The sequence below is a fragment of the Neoarius graeffei genome, chromosome 4 (genome assembly GCF_027579695.1).
Source record: "Neoarius graeffei isolate fNeoGra1 chromosome 4, fNeoGra1.pri, whole genome shotgun sequence".
Taxonomy (NCBI): domain Eukaryota; kingdom Metazoa; phylum Chordata; class Actinopteri; order Siluriformes; family Ariidae; genus Neoarius; species Neoarius graeffei.
Window position 1 is genome coordinate 21,459,364 of NC_083572.1, and position 16,571 is coordinate 21,475,934.

At 40.5% G+C, this 16,571-nt stretch overlaps 1 protein-coding gene across 1 annotated transcript in view; it reads right to left on the minus strand.

Moving 5' to 3' along the window:
• tgfbrap1 (transforming growth factor, beta receptor associated protein 1) overlaps positions 1 to 15,802 on the minus strand; it is a 57,149-nt gene extending 41,347 nt beyond the window's left edge. The window contains exons 1-3 of the mRNA XM_060918997.1: positions 15,680 to 15,802; positions 13,570 to 14,271; positions 11,651 to 11,845 (exon numbers count right to left, since the gene is read on the minus strand). Of these exons, the coding sequence (XP_060774980.1) occupies positions 11,651 to 11,845; positions 13,570 to 14,257 (883 nt within the window). The 5' untranslated portion in view covers positions 14,258 to 14,271; positions 15,680 to 15,802. The remainder of the gene's footprint in view (positions 1 to 11,650; positions 11,846 to 13,569; positions 14,272 to 15,679) is intronic.
• Positions 15,803 to 16,571: the final 769 nt, after the last annotated feature.

Here is a 16,571-nt window from a genome sequence, read left to right on the forward strand (position 1 = left end):
AAAAAGTTCATGTTTTACTTGCAGCTTGTGAGGTGGTGGTCGATCGTCTTGACGGCACAGATCCAGGGATTAAATGCAACCTCGAAGCAAAACCACTACTGAAGGCACCGAAGTTTGAAAAGTCACTGTGGTTGAAATGATCAGAACACAGTACTAATGCTGCATTGTACTTCGCTGGTGGTGTTCCAAAGATACATTCCAACCATTTATTCTTCACCTCTTCTATCTTGGGCAAGAAATGCAACGTTGATGTCTTACTACCACAAATAACACAGGCACGAACTTGTTCAGACATGTTTTCAACTTGCTGTTAGGTCCTCTTCGTTAGCTACTGACGAGATGGGCTCTGCTCCGTGTTGCCAGATACTGCTGACATTTTCCAGCCCAAAATATGTTCAAATCCGCCAAAATGCACTTAAAACCGCCCAATCTGGCAACACTGGCTCTGCTATCTCTCCTCGCGGTTAAATCAGAACTTCCTTCCCATGGGCAGTCGCAAGCCAAGGTGGGCGAGGCCATGAATACTAATTTACGAAGTGACGTAAGATCGTATGGCTTTTTCTGATCCGCTCGTTTTTCCGACTATTTTCTTTCATAAGCTAATACGGGGAATGGGGGTAGAATTACATTTTCACATGCAGCATGCATATGCAACTCGGAGTGAACTATGGTATTTCAAAAAGAGCCAGTATTAAATGTTTTTGGTGGAGGGCACCTTTAAGCATATGTTATTTTGAGTTCCTTTGGGCATAAACATAATTGCTGATGCAGCTAAGTAGCTTGATGTTTGTTGGGTGTCTTGCTTTGATTTAGTGTTGTCAGAAAAGCCTTGATAATGACTTATTAAAAACAACTCTATAAATATTGTTCACTTGTGTGTAACTAATTGATATGGTAATGCTTGTTTATCATGATCATCATCATTCGTGTCATACTCAAGGAAAATCAGTGAAGAAACGTCACTGGTGCATTTTGTCGAATATGGCCATGTATTGAAAGTGACGTTACACTTTACGTCATCAAGAGGACCACATTGGAAATAAGTGTATTTTATGCTTTGTGTTGTCCTCTGTGATATTTATACTGTATCTTTTACATGTACTGTATGAATTTTACCAAATAAATTCATACCATACCAGCAGCTTGGGTGTTTCTGGCAATATTTCTGCCTTTTTGCTTACAAGTGCATCCTGCTGTAAATGTTCACATGAATCCTGTATAGTAAAGCAGTGTTTGTTAACTCTCTTTCTGCATTGCCATGGGGGTTGGACTGCCTACTACGGTAATTATGGTAGGCTAGCCTAGGGACGTCTTGATGAAGTTCTTCACGAAGGAGTCGACAACATGCTAACGAGTAGTACAACAGTTTGCGCCCAAACAACGTCACGCATCGCCCTTCCAACAGGCAACATGGCAGCCTCCTGTTGGCATTAGAGCAGCAATACAAAAACGCTCACAACTTTCTCATAAATGGTCAAACATGCCTGAAACTTTTCTTATGAGCTCTCAATATTACAAGCTACCAACCCATGCATGTATTTACTTTATATTTTCTCTTCCTTTAAAAGAAACTGTTGCTACGGTGCTCTCCTTTTTGTGCTTTAAAAAAAAAAAAAAAAAGGCTGAAATTTGTACGTGTGCATGCATATGGACACGAGTGTTTTACTGGGAAATACGCCACTTGTATTTTTCATGCGAGCTACATCTGGGACACAGAGAACCAAAACCGTGACAAAATTCTCAAAATGTCTCTAGTGAGGATATCGATGAATTGTTTTGATAAATTTGGGTACTTTGTGAATGTGTCGATATTTAAAAAAATAAATTAATAATAAATTATCAAATTACACATTGGCTTGAAGATATGAAGTTTATCTTCTCGTGTTGAAAAACTCACATTTTTCATACGAAGTACCGTATTTTCTGGACTATAAGCCGCTACTTTTTTCCTAGGTTTTGAACCATGCGGCTTATACAAAGGTGCGGCTATTCTGTGGATTTTTCTTCCACCGCTAGCGGTGCTCTAACCGGAAGTAGAATCAAAAATAAGATAGACGAAAAATCAATGCAAAGAAGAATTAGCAGATCTTTAGCAGATAGAACATGCACGACAAATTACTAACTGGTAATTATTTTCAAATCCAGCGAAGATGATTAAAGTGACTTGTGGTTTCAAACACAGGAGAAATGAAGGTAAATAAATATCGGTTATTTTCTCTTGGTTCTGTTCCGTTTTAATCAGCAAAGTTGCTGCCGTGTTAAAAGGCACTGTTCGGAAAGAATCTGTTCAGGTACATACATGTACATTTACAGTACAAAATCGTTCTGTACATGCAGTAAATATCTAATTTTTCAACATAGATATCTGCGGCTTATAGCCCGGTGCGGCTTGTATATCTATTTTTAATTTTTTTTTTTTAAATAGAGCGGATGCGGCTTATATACAGGTGCGCTCTATAGTCCAGAAAATACGGTACATTGCAGACCCGAGTGACATATTTAAATAATATTGGCTGGCTTTTTTTTCCTGGTATATCAAATATATTCCATTCAGCTAGCATGATACTGAACGCATCGAAGATGATTATTTACTATCATACAGTGCATACACACACTCTTCATATCAGCATTCTCGAAGGCCAACACTAGCTTAACCGCAAGTCGGCGCCGTCAGCACAGCAGTGAAGTAACCTTCCAGCCGGTGTAGCGTTCATCAGTAGTGTTAGCGAATGCTAATAAAGCAGTCCTGCCAGTGCTATCAAGAGCAAGTAGCACAGGCTAATGACCAAGAAACTAAGATTTCTGTCTCCAGACTCTTCTTCCATACACACTCGCCACAGTATTTTTCACTCATACTGAAGTATTAATTTCCCTGTGTAATTTGCTTAGCTACTTTTAAAATCAACATTGACAGCTACACACAACGGAGCTACCTGACAGCCAAAATTCTCTCAAAATCTTTCATATTTAATAAAGAAACCTAGTGGCCATGTTTGTTTACAAATTGTCACAGTTGCTCGCTAGCGCGAAAGTTTTACGTCTCTGACGTGTCTCTTTTCCAGTTTTTCTATGTCCATTGGTGTGTTTTTCCTCTTGTAAAGATGCGTGAAGAATAATGAAGTTTTGGTAGCCTTTTGGGTGTTCAACACGTCTTTCTCTTTCCTGGCGAACAAAGAAATGATGTGCACATGTGCAACAGAAAAGTTTCTCACCGGATATTCACGGTCCAATGTGTGATGTCATATTGTCTTGACAATGTGCAATATCATAATATTGCATGTTCATTCTCCATTGGTAGAGTGATGTAATACATGTAGGATAAGCAATATAATATTGCATGCGATTAAACCAAATGAATGAAACCCGCTGAAAGGGAATAGAATACATGTTCACTTTTTCCATGGGAAAAAAAAAAAAAAAAAGTGTCCCGTATGTATAATAATTTCCGATATCTTTCCTCCAGTGACGTCACTCCCAGTGGTTTCCTGCTGACTAGATACTCGTCGTCAAAATGGCAAACCGGTTCAAAATTAAAATTCTTTTGATTAACTTGCATGTGTTTGTGTGTGTCCATATAATATAAAGAATATTACACAGTGGCATGAAGATATGAAGTTTATTTTCACGTGCTGAAAATATCTTCTTTCATTCGCTTACTCGAATATGTTCTCCACTCGAAAATAAACTTCATATCTTCACACAACTGTGCACTAGATATACAGATAGATCGAGATAGAGAACAGAAGGTTTATCAAAGCAAGAAACTGCTTAACTCTTAATTGCTTAAGAATTTCTCAACAACAGTTTCCTGTAACAGATCAACCTGAAGTGTTTTATTCCTCTTATACCATGGCAGTTTTCCAAAAATTACATTTTTTTTTATTATTTATTGAAGCACACCATGTTGTACCTTTTTAAAAAAAATCTATTTATAGTTTTGTTGACTGATGTGGAAAGTCTGCAGAACAAGTCAATTTCCTGTTATCACACACATGCTTCATCAGCTATGAACAGTTATGATACAAGTCTCTGTGTAAGTTGAGACCAGGGCAGGAATTTCACGAGGGCCATGGCCCTCGTGCCCTCTCAATTTGGCCTTGTGCCCTTGGAAAAAAATATCTGCTGTAAGGCCACAGTGGCCTTGATGCCCTATAGTTTTGTAGTCTGCCTCGTGACTGCCAATAGGCTTTAACATCACCTGCGTCTATTGAGAAAAAAAAATACGTCTTTTGATGACATTCTGGATTCTTATTGGGCAACTCATCAGTGGTGGATCGGACTCGAGCCTGGCATGAACCGCTCCGATGCGCTATAATGACACCAATCTATCACCGGCCAACCAGGAGACTTAATCAAACGCATCCCCCGCCCACTTGTGTCTGCGTCTGAGACGTTGAATTTTCACAGAAGGAGGGAAGAAGTTGACTGAGGCAAGACTGTGTGATAAGTTAACGAATGAATAAGATAGGAATTTCAACATATAGGGCTTAAGTTCGTTACCCTTAAATAAGCATTGCTTGTACAGTAACGTTATATCGTTACAACGTTGACCCACTTTTAACGTGCCGAGTACCGACTGTAGCCGGTAACAAATGCTAATTAGCTTGCTGTCAAAAGTGCAAAGACCTTAAATTGCTCTTAGAAAATGGTGCAACTTCCTCTGTAGCCGTCAACGGACAAGCACAGACTTGTCTTGAGTTTTGAGCCAATCGCAACAGGGCAGCACTGTGGCCTGAGGTTTACCTCAGTGCTGCCCTGTTGCGATTGGCTCAAAATGATAGTTTAAGTTTGTTTAAATTACAAAAATGAGTACACCCAATGACTGTCTCATATACTCTTCATATACTCATTATATTGCATTAAGTAATGCAATAAAACTAATCTTTAAAAGTGGTATTTACTCAAACTGTTTGCATAGAATGAACTTTCGGGTTAACAGTGTAATAGTGTTGCAGTGTTCTGCAAATTTACAATTTAATATTTCAGATCTTGAGACATGAAAGTGCTATTTTAAAAAATAAAAGGTCAGAAATGTTTTCTTTGTCGTCTATTTAGTTCATTTTATTTCCTCAATAATTTTTCTTGATTGAGAAATCGGTCTGGGCTCTTATGGGTTAATCAGTAGCCTGCATGCGAGTACATGTTCCATTTACAGTCAAACATTTTGATGAACTCCAGGCTCAATTTTGATTAATCAAAAAATCTGTGTAGTAGTACAGTCTGAAGATGCTCTTGCACATTCGGTGTCAATTGAACAAAAATTATGGGAGGATATAGGTTTAATAAGTTTTACAATTTTTACAGTGAGTGATGGATTGATAAGTTTAGATGTGTTCAATATTTTCTTATCTTCAGACATAATAGTGTAGATGTTTCTTTACCTGCTGGATAGTTTCGACTGAGACTCCAATCTTCCTCAGAAGAGTCATTAGTCCTTAAATTAAATTCATTATAGATGTGAACTTAAAATCATTGTTTTATTTTATGGCCTTGGTGCCCTGGCTTTTGGCCTTCATGCCCTCAAAAAATTGACAGCACAAAAGGCCAAGTGGCCTTGCCCCTAAAATGACGAAATTCCAGGCCTGAGTTGAGACTACAGAAATGAAGGTGTATTAAAGCAGGCAAACTTTTTATTCAAATCTTCTGACCAACCAGAATTGAGGACTCAACAGTACTATGGTAGAATATGGATTTTTATATTCGATGTAATTAGATTGTATAATGTCACTGCATTGTCCTTAGAACTGCGACTGAGCCATTTAGGACCCAAGAGCAATTTGGCAAACTTTGCTGCATTTTAGGAATTGAATTTTAAAGAAACCACATGAAAAAAGATTTACAGTACTGTTCAAAAGTCTTAGATACACATGGAAAAAAAATGCTGTAGCCTAAAATAGCTTTTATTAAAAAAAAAAAAATGTAAAACAGCAGTAAGCCATAATAAATTAAAGTCAATCTTTGGTGCAAGACGACCCTTTTAAATAAATAAGTCTCAGGTCCAGTGAGTGCAGTGTTATAAAGAAATGAGCTGTAGGGGTACTGAGCATCTTGCAGAACCAGCCACAGTTCTTCTGGACACTTTGTCACACTCGCGTCTTCATTTTGCAGCAAAACCCAGCAGCCTTCATTATGTTTTCTTTTTCAATCTCAAAAGTGGTTCTTTTACGTAATATGCTGCTCAGGTAAACAATTTTTTTTCTGTAACGTGAAATTTTGTGCTGGAAAACGAACGTTTGGAACACTGAAATGTTTTTGTACTGACTCGATAATGCAGAAGTCATAAAATAGAAATCTATAACCGTTTGTATGAAAAAAAAATTGGGTGCCTAAGACTTTTGCACAGTACTGTACATGACAGCATGACAAGTTTTTTTTTTTTAAATGCTGAACTTCAAAATAATCTTTAAACTGACTTGTCCCCTACCAAGAAAAATATTTTTGCCAATATGTACTCATCTTGACGGCACGGTGGTGTAGTGGTTAGCGCTGTCGCCTCACAGCAAGAAGGTCCAGGTTCGAGCCCCATGGCCGGCGAGGGCCTTTCTGTGCGGAGTTTGCATGTTCTCCCCATGTCTGCGTGGGTTTCCTCCGGGTGCTCCGGTTTCCTCCACAGTCCAAAGACATGCAGGTTAGGTTAACTGGTGACTCTAAATTGACCGTAGGTATGAATGTGAGTGTGAATGGTTGTGTGTGTCTAGGTGTCAGCCCTGTGATGACCTGGCGACTTGTCCAGGGTGTCCCCCACCTCTCACCCATAGTCAGCTGGGAAAGGCTCCAGCTTGCCTGCGACCCCGTAGAACAGGATAAAGCGGCTACAGATAATGAGATGAGATGTACTCATCTTACAAATCAGTAATATATCACAACATGACAATGAACTTAAAGGCCTCTGCATGCTCTTGCGACAAGGCTTTCGCAGATAGCTTTTCGCAGACAGTTGTAATTTATCGTTGAGCGGGGAGTAATAGGCGTGCACGATGTTATTCACTGCCACAATGCAAGGGGGCGCAAAGTCGCGAAATCGCTAGGAGTAGTTGGTGGGTGTGGTTAGTGGAGTGTTTATCTTCCGGTTACGGTACTTATAATGACTAGAACTGGAGTCGTATAGATGTACGTACTTCCTCACTTCCTCGATCAACCGCGCTTCGTGCTGCTCCATCTTCGCTCGTTTTTTAAAAATGGCGGTAGTGAAAACAAACCAAACCAGGAAAGTAGGGAAGCGGAAGTGCGTGTACAGCGGATGTAGAGTGGACCAATCAGAGCCCTCTTGTCTGCGACGCTGTCTGCAAGGCTTCTGCGGTGGTCACAATTTTTGGGAGGTGCGTCTGCGAAGGTGGGGGGGCTACGACGCTATCTGCGAGGACTGGGTTGTCAGCATAAATTGGCCTTAAATCCATGAGTAGTGCAGCGGAGTGCTAAGAATAAAATCAGAGACTGAAATGGTAGAAAAAACAAACTCAAAGTAGGTCACCATTTGTTGACTGGAGACATTAAATAAACTCAGAGTTGCTGCAGTGCTGTTAGCTGTCCAAACTACTCTAAAAGAGACACACTGGTTTACAAGGAGACAGAAATACATGAGTGACAGGACTAATAAATATCGTCATATATTCAAATGCAAGTTAGTAATGCAGTTTGGCTCTACTGCATTGTCCATGGCTCACTCAATCAATGTGCAAAATCAATGTCGGTTCTGCTAGAAGACACACGTCAGCACTTTAGTGAAATCAATACACACCTTCTGAAGCAGCATTAACACCCTCTGAAGCAAAAGACCCTTAAAGGTTTAAACACACACACACACACTTCATCTGTCCAACACGAGTCAAGCCTTTGCATAAAAATCAGAGCACTGAGGGGTGACAGAGCATAATTTTTTTTTTCCTTACAAGAAACAAAACTACCTGAGCCATGGCCAATGGTGGAGGCTTCATTTTCTTATTGACAGGAACTCAACTATGTGTCTGTACTGTTAAAAATAAACTATTTAATTGTTGCTTAAGTTAGAACCACTTAATGCAAGGCAGTTCCTACTGTTCTCTTAAGACAAGCAGTTCACGTCAATGTATCCCTATCCTGGATTAGAATAAGTTCATTTAGGTGGGAGGGAACCCTCTAATTAACAAATACAGAGTATTGTAAGCTTATCCAGAACTGATAACCTAAAGAAAAAACATGAAAATCAGCATTTCAACCATTTCAGGTTTAAGGAGTGCAAGAGTGTGCGCTTATTGCTGCCATTGAATGGCCCTCGTGAGCTCCGGATTACAATACAGAAAGCCGTGTATATGAAATGCTTGGCTTTCGAGTGGCAAGTCATTGTGAGAACACTGCTTCAACGCAAAATGGACGCCAAAAATGCCATTACTTACCGCTAAAAAGCACATTAGCCAATATTAACATTACTGTCTGCATCCAATATTAACGTTACTGTCTGCACCTAATATTAACAGTTTAGCAAGCTAATAAGACAAGAGGGTAACATAATGCAGAAAATCCAAAGGCATAATGAAAAGATAAGGCTGATGGGAACATCAACATTTTCCTCAGACATATTATAAAATTACGAAGAAAAAAAAACTTCTATACGACTAAAATAATAATATATTAACTTACCATCCACCAAAAAAAGTACTTCTGTAGCCTCTACCATTTCTGAAAATGGTCAGAACACCCATCACAACTTGTGAACGCAGAGGCTTTGGAAAATTTTCACTTCTGAAGTCATGAATACAGCAAAAGGGAGGGTGTTTCATATGGACTCTTCTCATGAAGATGATAAACATTACCCCGTTTGAAGGCACCAAATATTCGGGGGCTGCTTGCCGGCAGAGGCAATCATGAAAACTGCATAATGGAAAGCTGAATGTTGGACTAAATTCTATACTTCAATTTCTGGCCAGTTTTTTTTTTTAACCATTTTTGGTGACACCCTTAAAAAAAATTATATAAACATACCAGGGCTTTGAACCGGTTCAAGGAACGAAAACGAAAACCGGGAACTTTTTCTATTTCACATGGAACAGAAACGAAACCAGAAACTTTATTATTTTTTCTGTTCCGGAACAGAAACGCTTATTAAAAATAATGGTAACCGGTTAATACCGGTTTTTATTTCGTTCCTCAAAGTTTCTGTAGCCTACAAATAGTCATTCTTCTCCTGCGCAAGTTTCTATGACCCGCTGGGGTTCACTTCCTGTGTGACATTCGCTGATTGAATGGAGAGAGCGGGAGGGTGGACTACTAGTGAGTAAGTGCATTACTGAGTGTCTGAGCAAAGAAGAGCCTGAACGATGCAACCTCCCTATTGGCTGTTTGTAAAAATGTATCAATTGTTGCCCTTCCCACGGGAATCATCGCGGGCTCGAGAGACGAGACCTGACGAGTTAGTTCGTTGGTAGCAGAACAAAATGTCTGGACACAAATCGGGTTTTCAGAAAAGGAAAGAAAATAAACGGAGGGTTGAAAATACAAAAAAGGAGGCAGAAAACGCAAAACGAGTTTTAAGGTAGGACAAATGGTTACTTTTCTGAGGCAGCCCGCCGTGGCTGCCTGTAGGCTTATTTATTATAGCCCATTTAGTTAAAATAGTTGATATAAAATGTTTATAGTTATGTGATGGTTGTCCTGATTTAGACCGTTTTTTTTTGGGGGGGGGGGGGTTGCGCGATGTTGCACCCGGGTCCAGATTAGGGCAGAACCAGCCCTGGCTACATTTCAGCCGTAGTTTGTTATGTATGTATGTACTTGCATAGATGTGTACTTCCAATATGGCGCCTAACAAAATCTCGCGGCGCGGTGACGTCATGCGGTAGCCCTCTATAGGGCCTGACTAGCCTTTGGTAACACACTAAACGAATTATCTTTCATTTTTGGCACTTTTTCTGTTTGTGTAGATGGGAAGACATACTGAGAATCCAAATCACCAACATTTGAAATAATAATTGTTTTGAATTATTTCTTGTCTTATTTAATGAAGGTTGTAATAGAATTAGCCTACATTTGGCTTAAGCTGGATGAGACAGAGACATAATTTTATAGCCATTTGTTAAACAGCTGACAGGGAACGTAATTAACCGTTCCGGGAACGAAATTTTTTTGTTCTAACCGGTTCGGGAACGTCTATTTAATGGTGGAACCCAAAACCGGAAACGTTAAAATTCCGTTTCTGTTCGGAACAAACCGATAGGAAAAAAATTCCGGTTCAAAGCCCTGAAACATACATACTATCCACATTTATCCAGTGTTCACGATTGAGATATACGAGTTAACTGGCGTTAGCTATAACTGCAAGCTGACCTAGTGGTTAGCATGTCCACCTCTCAACCAGGAGTTCTACTCATGGTCAGGTCATACCAAAGACCATCAGAAAAATGGTACCTACTGCCGTCTAGCAAGGTACGCTGCAGATGCGAGTGGGGTGTCAAACTCTCACAGTTACCAGAGAACTGGCCCCCACTATAACCCTAGCTGTATAGGCAAGAGTTCAGGGCCTATAGAAGCGGAGATCAATGCCACCCAATGTGCCTTAAGGGCTTGGTTAGTACTGGGATGGGAGACCATCTGGGAAGACCAGATCCTGGCATGGGAGGGGCTTTGACTTTTTTTTAATGTTAGCTATATACATGTCTAAATGTTAGCTATACTGAACATACACTGATTTTATTTCACATTCATGAACAAATTCTGCATTTACCTAGACAGATCACTGGGACAGGAGGAAGTTTTTCATAGAAATGTTGAAGGAAGTTCCTCCTTTTTTGTGTGTCCACACTACAAGAACTGAGAATGGTCCTAGTTCTTAGAATAGCGTTTTTAGTAGGAACTAAAGTCACTCAAAAAGGTACTCACTCAGAACAAGAGGAACCACGAGTGACGCAAGTATACGGTGATTGGTCGAACATGGTCAGTGCAGTACCAGCAACCACCATTCTTAAAAATCGGTGTGAAATGTTAGGCATGTAAACAACAGCTCTTAAAATTAGCATGGAAATGAAAAAAAAAAAAACATAGACAAATAGACCAACAGTGAAGTCCAGGCTTTATTGAACATACATATGCGATGGAGGAGATCCATAGCAATTTTCACATATGTGAATGCTAAAGTTCTTTGCTAGCATTTCCTACTAACGTCACACTAGCAAGCCAGCTTACGTCACTTCAGAGTTTCTACCAACGGTGTGAATGCAAACAGAAAAAAAAGCCCTTGAAGGTATATAGTTCTCAGGAAAGCTCCCCAGCAGGTAGTTCCTCTCAGATAAGTCCCTAGAAGTGTTTGGTCCAAAAGCACCTAGAAAGTGAAGCTGCCTTACAAGTCCTGAAAGCCCCGAGAGCAATGTGAGACTAGGGGAAGGGGCTTCCAAGCAGCATTCAATAATACCTGAGAATTCCAGAGGACTTGTCTTTCGTTTTACTGAGGAAGAAAAACACTGCTCTTTTAGTGTATTTTAACTGATAACTCATATGAGCATACATGCTGTTAAACTGCAGCGCTCCTATGCAAAATTAAAGGTTGGCAGGTCTGGTAAACATCACTGTACATCATGTCAGCGTCAAATCATGCAGATTTATTCTTAAAAATCACACAAGCCTAGAGTCTAAGAGAAGAAACGTGTTCAAGAATGTAAATAAAGAAGAATGGAGTCTCAACCTTCAAAATGCTGCAGGATGCGTCCTCCTCTGAATGACAACGTCTGCTTGAGCTGCTGATCCAGCATGCTGTGAACTGTTACAAAGCCCTCGTCCAGAGCCACCACATATGGGAAACATACGGCTGCGCCAATCACATTCTCAGACCACTTGACTGGAGCACGCTGGGAGATGCCCTCAGCGTTAGCAAACATCCCTGAGAGTGTGAGTGAGAGAGAGATGACTCATCACAACTGGTCACCATGATAAAACATCTGATGAAACTTTTCACTTGGGTGTGAACAAAGCTGCTGCACATTGCAGAACACACTTGAAAAACACTGCATTATCCAAATGACTGAGGGCTTCTTAAAACAAGTGCAAACACGTACAGTATATAAACATTTTAACTGAAGAGCCTGGAATAAACCCAGGCAAAGTTTTCACAAAGCTCTACCACTTAATGCATGAGCACTCAAAGGAAAATCCATCCTGAAAGATTCCCATATCAATATTTATATCCCTCATCAAAAAAATTCCTGTGCAGGGATTGGCCAAGGATGGCTCACGTGACATAAAATTGATTAAGTAATGTATCTCATGACATCCAAAAATAAAAAAAAATGGATATGGTGTGAGTCAGTCATGGTATATCCTGGATATACCATGAACTGGTGTCACAATTTCAAGCTATATGGGCGACTCGACTCACAGCTGTGGCTCTGTGAGCATTTCTGTGTGTGTAGATCTACGCATCATGATCATGCCTAACAAGGCAGAGTTAGACCTCAATTTTTTTTCAGGTTTATTTCTAATTCCTTGTAAAACACTTCTGGTTTGGAAATTTTTGATGAGGGATATAAATCAAATAATACCATGCATAATTACACCAGTAATTATGGATTCTCTTCGTGACTGATGTAGTAATATTTTTTCCGGGCTGCATCCCTCAGTAAATAGTACTATGCCAGTCACCTCAGAGAATCCATGATTTCAACCAAAGCCTCTCAGTAGATGGTATATTTGATTATAATATGTGATATTCAATGGCGTAAAAGATTTATTATGAAATTCTAAGTTTACTTGGTTTACACACCATTCCAATATGTTGGTCTAGTTTCACTCAAGTTTCCTACGTTACCCACAGTTCTACTCAACTACCTGCTGAAAGTGGCACCAATGGGAATTTGCTTCATCATTATTCATAAAAACGAGCTGTCCAGCTCTCTGAACCGTTTCTCAAACAGATAGGGTTCCAAAGCGTTCACTTTCATACTTATGCGGATTGTCCATAATTAAAATCAGCATGCTTTTTATAAAATGTAGTAATATACGAATTAAGTATTCTAATACACACTAGGATAAGAAACTCTTTGTGAACATACTAAGGGTAGTAGCTCACTGGGCTGCGACAGCCTGCGACTAGTTGGAGACACAATTGCGATAAAATATGCGAATTAGCTACAATTTTCACTTAGAATCACGCTGAATTAATATTCGCATACTTTACCGCAATTGTTGTGTCTCCAACTAGTCACAGGCTGTCGCAGCCCACTGAGATACACTCGCACTTCCTGTCTCATGGAAACTGACTTGAGAAGGGTTCGTGACGGCTTTGCGACACCAGCGATGCATTTGCGGCTATTTTGAGAGAAATTTTGTCGCACGAATTTTTTGAACATGTTCAAAATTTCAGCGACGAAGGAGCGACACTTTGCGACTCGTGCGAGGAAATCGAGAAGCCCCGCGAATGTTTCAAGACACTTTTGAAACTCTCTCGCGAATGACGTTCGCAATTTGTCGCAAGCTGTCGCAGCCCAGTGAGATACTGGCTTAAGCTCCCTTGATAGCTTGCTGACTACCCTGATAGCTCTCACACCTCCTAAAAAAAAAAAATCTCAAATTAGTGGTTATCCTTTGATATTTTGGGGTTGAACTCACCGAGGCCACCTGGTGCAGCCAGGAGAAACTCCTCCCTGCCAATCCTTTTGACAATGGGCTTCCTCTCCTCGCTGTCGTAGGGGAATAGATCCTGCGAGGCCCCTGAGCCATAGTTCAGAATCACATACCGTGTGGGAAGGGCCAGGCACAGGAAGTAACCGTCCACGCTCAGATCGCATGGCTGATCGGGAGTGGCCACTTCCTTCAGGATCTGGACACGATCCTCATGCACAGTGCAAATGTGTACAGCACGGCGCCGTGCGGATGCCACCACCATCTCCACGCAGAAAGGCTCGGCTGTCACCGGGTTCTCGTTAACACAGAACACAGTCACGCTTTTAAGCTTGGTCCCTCCGGATACCACCGGTTCCAGAGTGACCATATCCACCAGCAAGATGACTCCATCACACAAGACGATGAGGCGCTCCAGAGCCGAGGCAGCTTTCAGCTCAGACGGCGGCTTTTTGAGGCCTAGTTGTTTGTGTAGGAGCTTCTGCGAGCTGAAGGACAGCTGTCCTTTAGCTGTGGTGCGCTCCTCCAGCAGGAAGTGATGGATGAAGCCATCGTTGGTGCCCACGTACAGGTGCTGGCCACAGCATTCAATGCACTCAACACCGATGCGCAGCTTCTCGCCAGCCAACTGTTCCCGTTCCACAGCAGGCACCAGCTCGAAGGCCTTCACGCTCATGCTGCCTTTCACATCTAATCAGAACATGAGAAGAAAGTTACTCTTCAGGATAAATATGCAGTCCTTATTCATTTGCTTATAAGGAATCATTTTAAGCTATACGGCCAACTTCTGTCACAAGTGCTGGTTTGAAACTTCTGCATGGTTTGGTGTTGACAGATCATGTAGAACCTGAGATATACAAGTTTAAGTTCAGCTTTGATTGTCAAAGTGTCACAGGAGAGTACTTGCATTTAGTGACCAAATTCCTCATGTGTGATAAACAGGATTCTGATTCAGATTCTGAATATCTTTGCCTATTCTGGGTCATATACACAAACGAGTCTGCAAATTCAGGTCTACAAGCTGAATCGGCTCGGTCAAAGCAGACAAAGTGGAAGAAATAGAGGAGACAGAGGAGTTGCAGTCAAAACAGTAGAAGAAACAATTTTTAAAGATTTTACAGATGAGCAAAATGAAAGAATACGTAAACAGCCACCTGAAAAAGATGAGTGCTTTTAGGCAAAGTTTCGGGGGGGGGGAGCCTGCAAGGCACGAGAACATAAGCGAGGAGGAACAGGAACTGAAAAGCAAAGCACATGATCAGCACTTCACTTTTAAACGAGATATCAGTCCTAAACTGGGTTGACTAATTTTGTGTTTTGATGGATTCAGATCAGGTTTGAATCAGTATGGTCAACTCATTTTTTCCTTTTTTTGATATCCGAGCCCTGAATAGTCTGAGATCCAATACTGGCAAGCTCGTGTTACTGCAAAATTGATGCATCATGATTCAAGGTATGAAAGATCTCGATTAGAAAATGACATCCTAATAAAAGAGAGCATGTCAAATTCAATCGATACCTGATACAACAGCGACGATCAGCATATTAGTATCGGATCGGTGCAGTACTACTGCTGCTGCTGCACTGGAGAGCTAAAGCCAACTAGCTAGCTACAACTGGATCACTTGCTGTCCATCAACAGATCTGAAAACATCAAGCTGTGGCATGTTTCTCCACTTTACTGATTGAGTGCCAGCTCTATTCCACCGTATCGCTTTAACTCACTGACACTTAAGGAGTGCTAAGGAGTAGTGAAGCAGCAGCTCGCTAAACACTAGCCAGCTAGCTACCAAAATACTAGCCTGTACATAGCTTTCTACGATAACGAAAAAAAATATTTCAACACGTTGTCTCAGAGAACCTCTATAATTATTAAAATACTCCCACATTTCAGTCACGCACTGACTAATTTTACACTCGTTTAGAGTATAGTGGTCTGTGTGACAGCAGTTAAAGCTAACTTCAGCGTTCATTATCACTGAATGAGCGCTCGGCTAATGTAATAATGGTACTTTAACTGAATGAACGCTGCAGTAAATAACTCAATATGAACCCTACAAGAAAGCAACGAGTCCTGAGTGAGAGATTTACACCATACCCCAGCCACAGCCGCTGCGCTAATGTTTTGACAGACGATGTAAACGGCCCTCGGCCTCTCCGTGCACTTTGACCGCTCTCCTAGTCCTCAGCACTGCTGCCTTCTTCCCACCGCTATTATGACAAACCCCGCCTCTTGATTCCTATTCAGGCCGTGTTCTCACGGCCTGAATAGGAACATGTCGAAATATGGATGGGAAAGAAAATATCCCACTTGCTTCCGGTGGTACGTCGAAACATTATCCGGTCACGTGACTTATCGGACAGCCTTCCACAGGTGATTATTATTATTAGGGTTGTTTTACAATCAGGGTACGCAAGCTAAAAATCACATTTAACACTTATTATCTTCAATATCAAAAGGCTTGACTAAATAAACTTGGTTGTTTATTGTAGCCCTGTGATAGCTCTATTTACCATGCAAAAAAAAAAAAATTGGTGATAACGTTATTTTTGGTGAATGTATGGCAATAATTTAGCAAAATTACTCGTGTCATTTAGAAAAAGTGCTTTTTTGACCACAGGTAGCTCCAAAAGGGATGCACTTAAATCACTCTTTATACCATAAAACAAATATTTGGTTCCATATCATTGGAAACATAGTTAAGTTTTAATGTTGAATGCCAGTAAGTTTTCATACTATTTTGATCAAATTAGTATGTAATTGTGTCCAAAAAATGTCTTCTCCGAAACAGCTAATTTTTCAATATAAAATAACATATCTAAAATGATTATTTTCATCCTAAAATGTGATCAAGATATTGGGACATAAATATTAGAGACAACTAACACAAAGCTTACAGCCTTATATTTAAAAGCACTATGGAAGTAGTGGATTCTGAATTGTCAAAAAAAAAAAAGTCCTCTCCAAGAATCACTTCATTTGTTTCTCC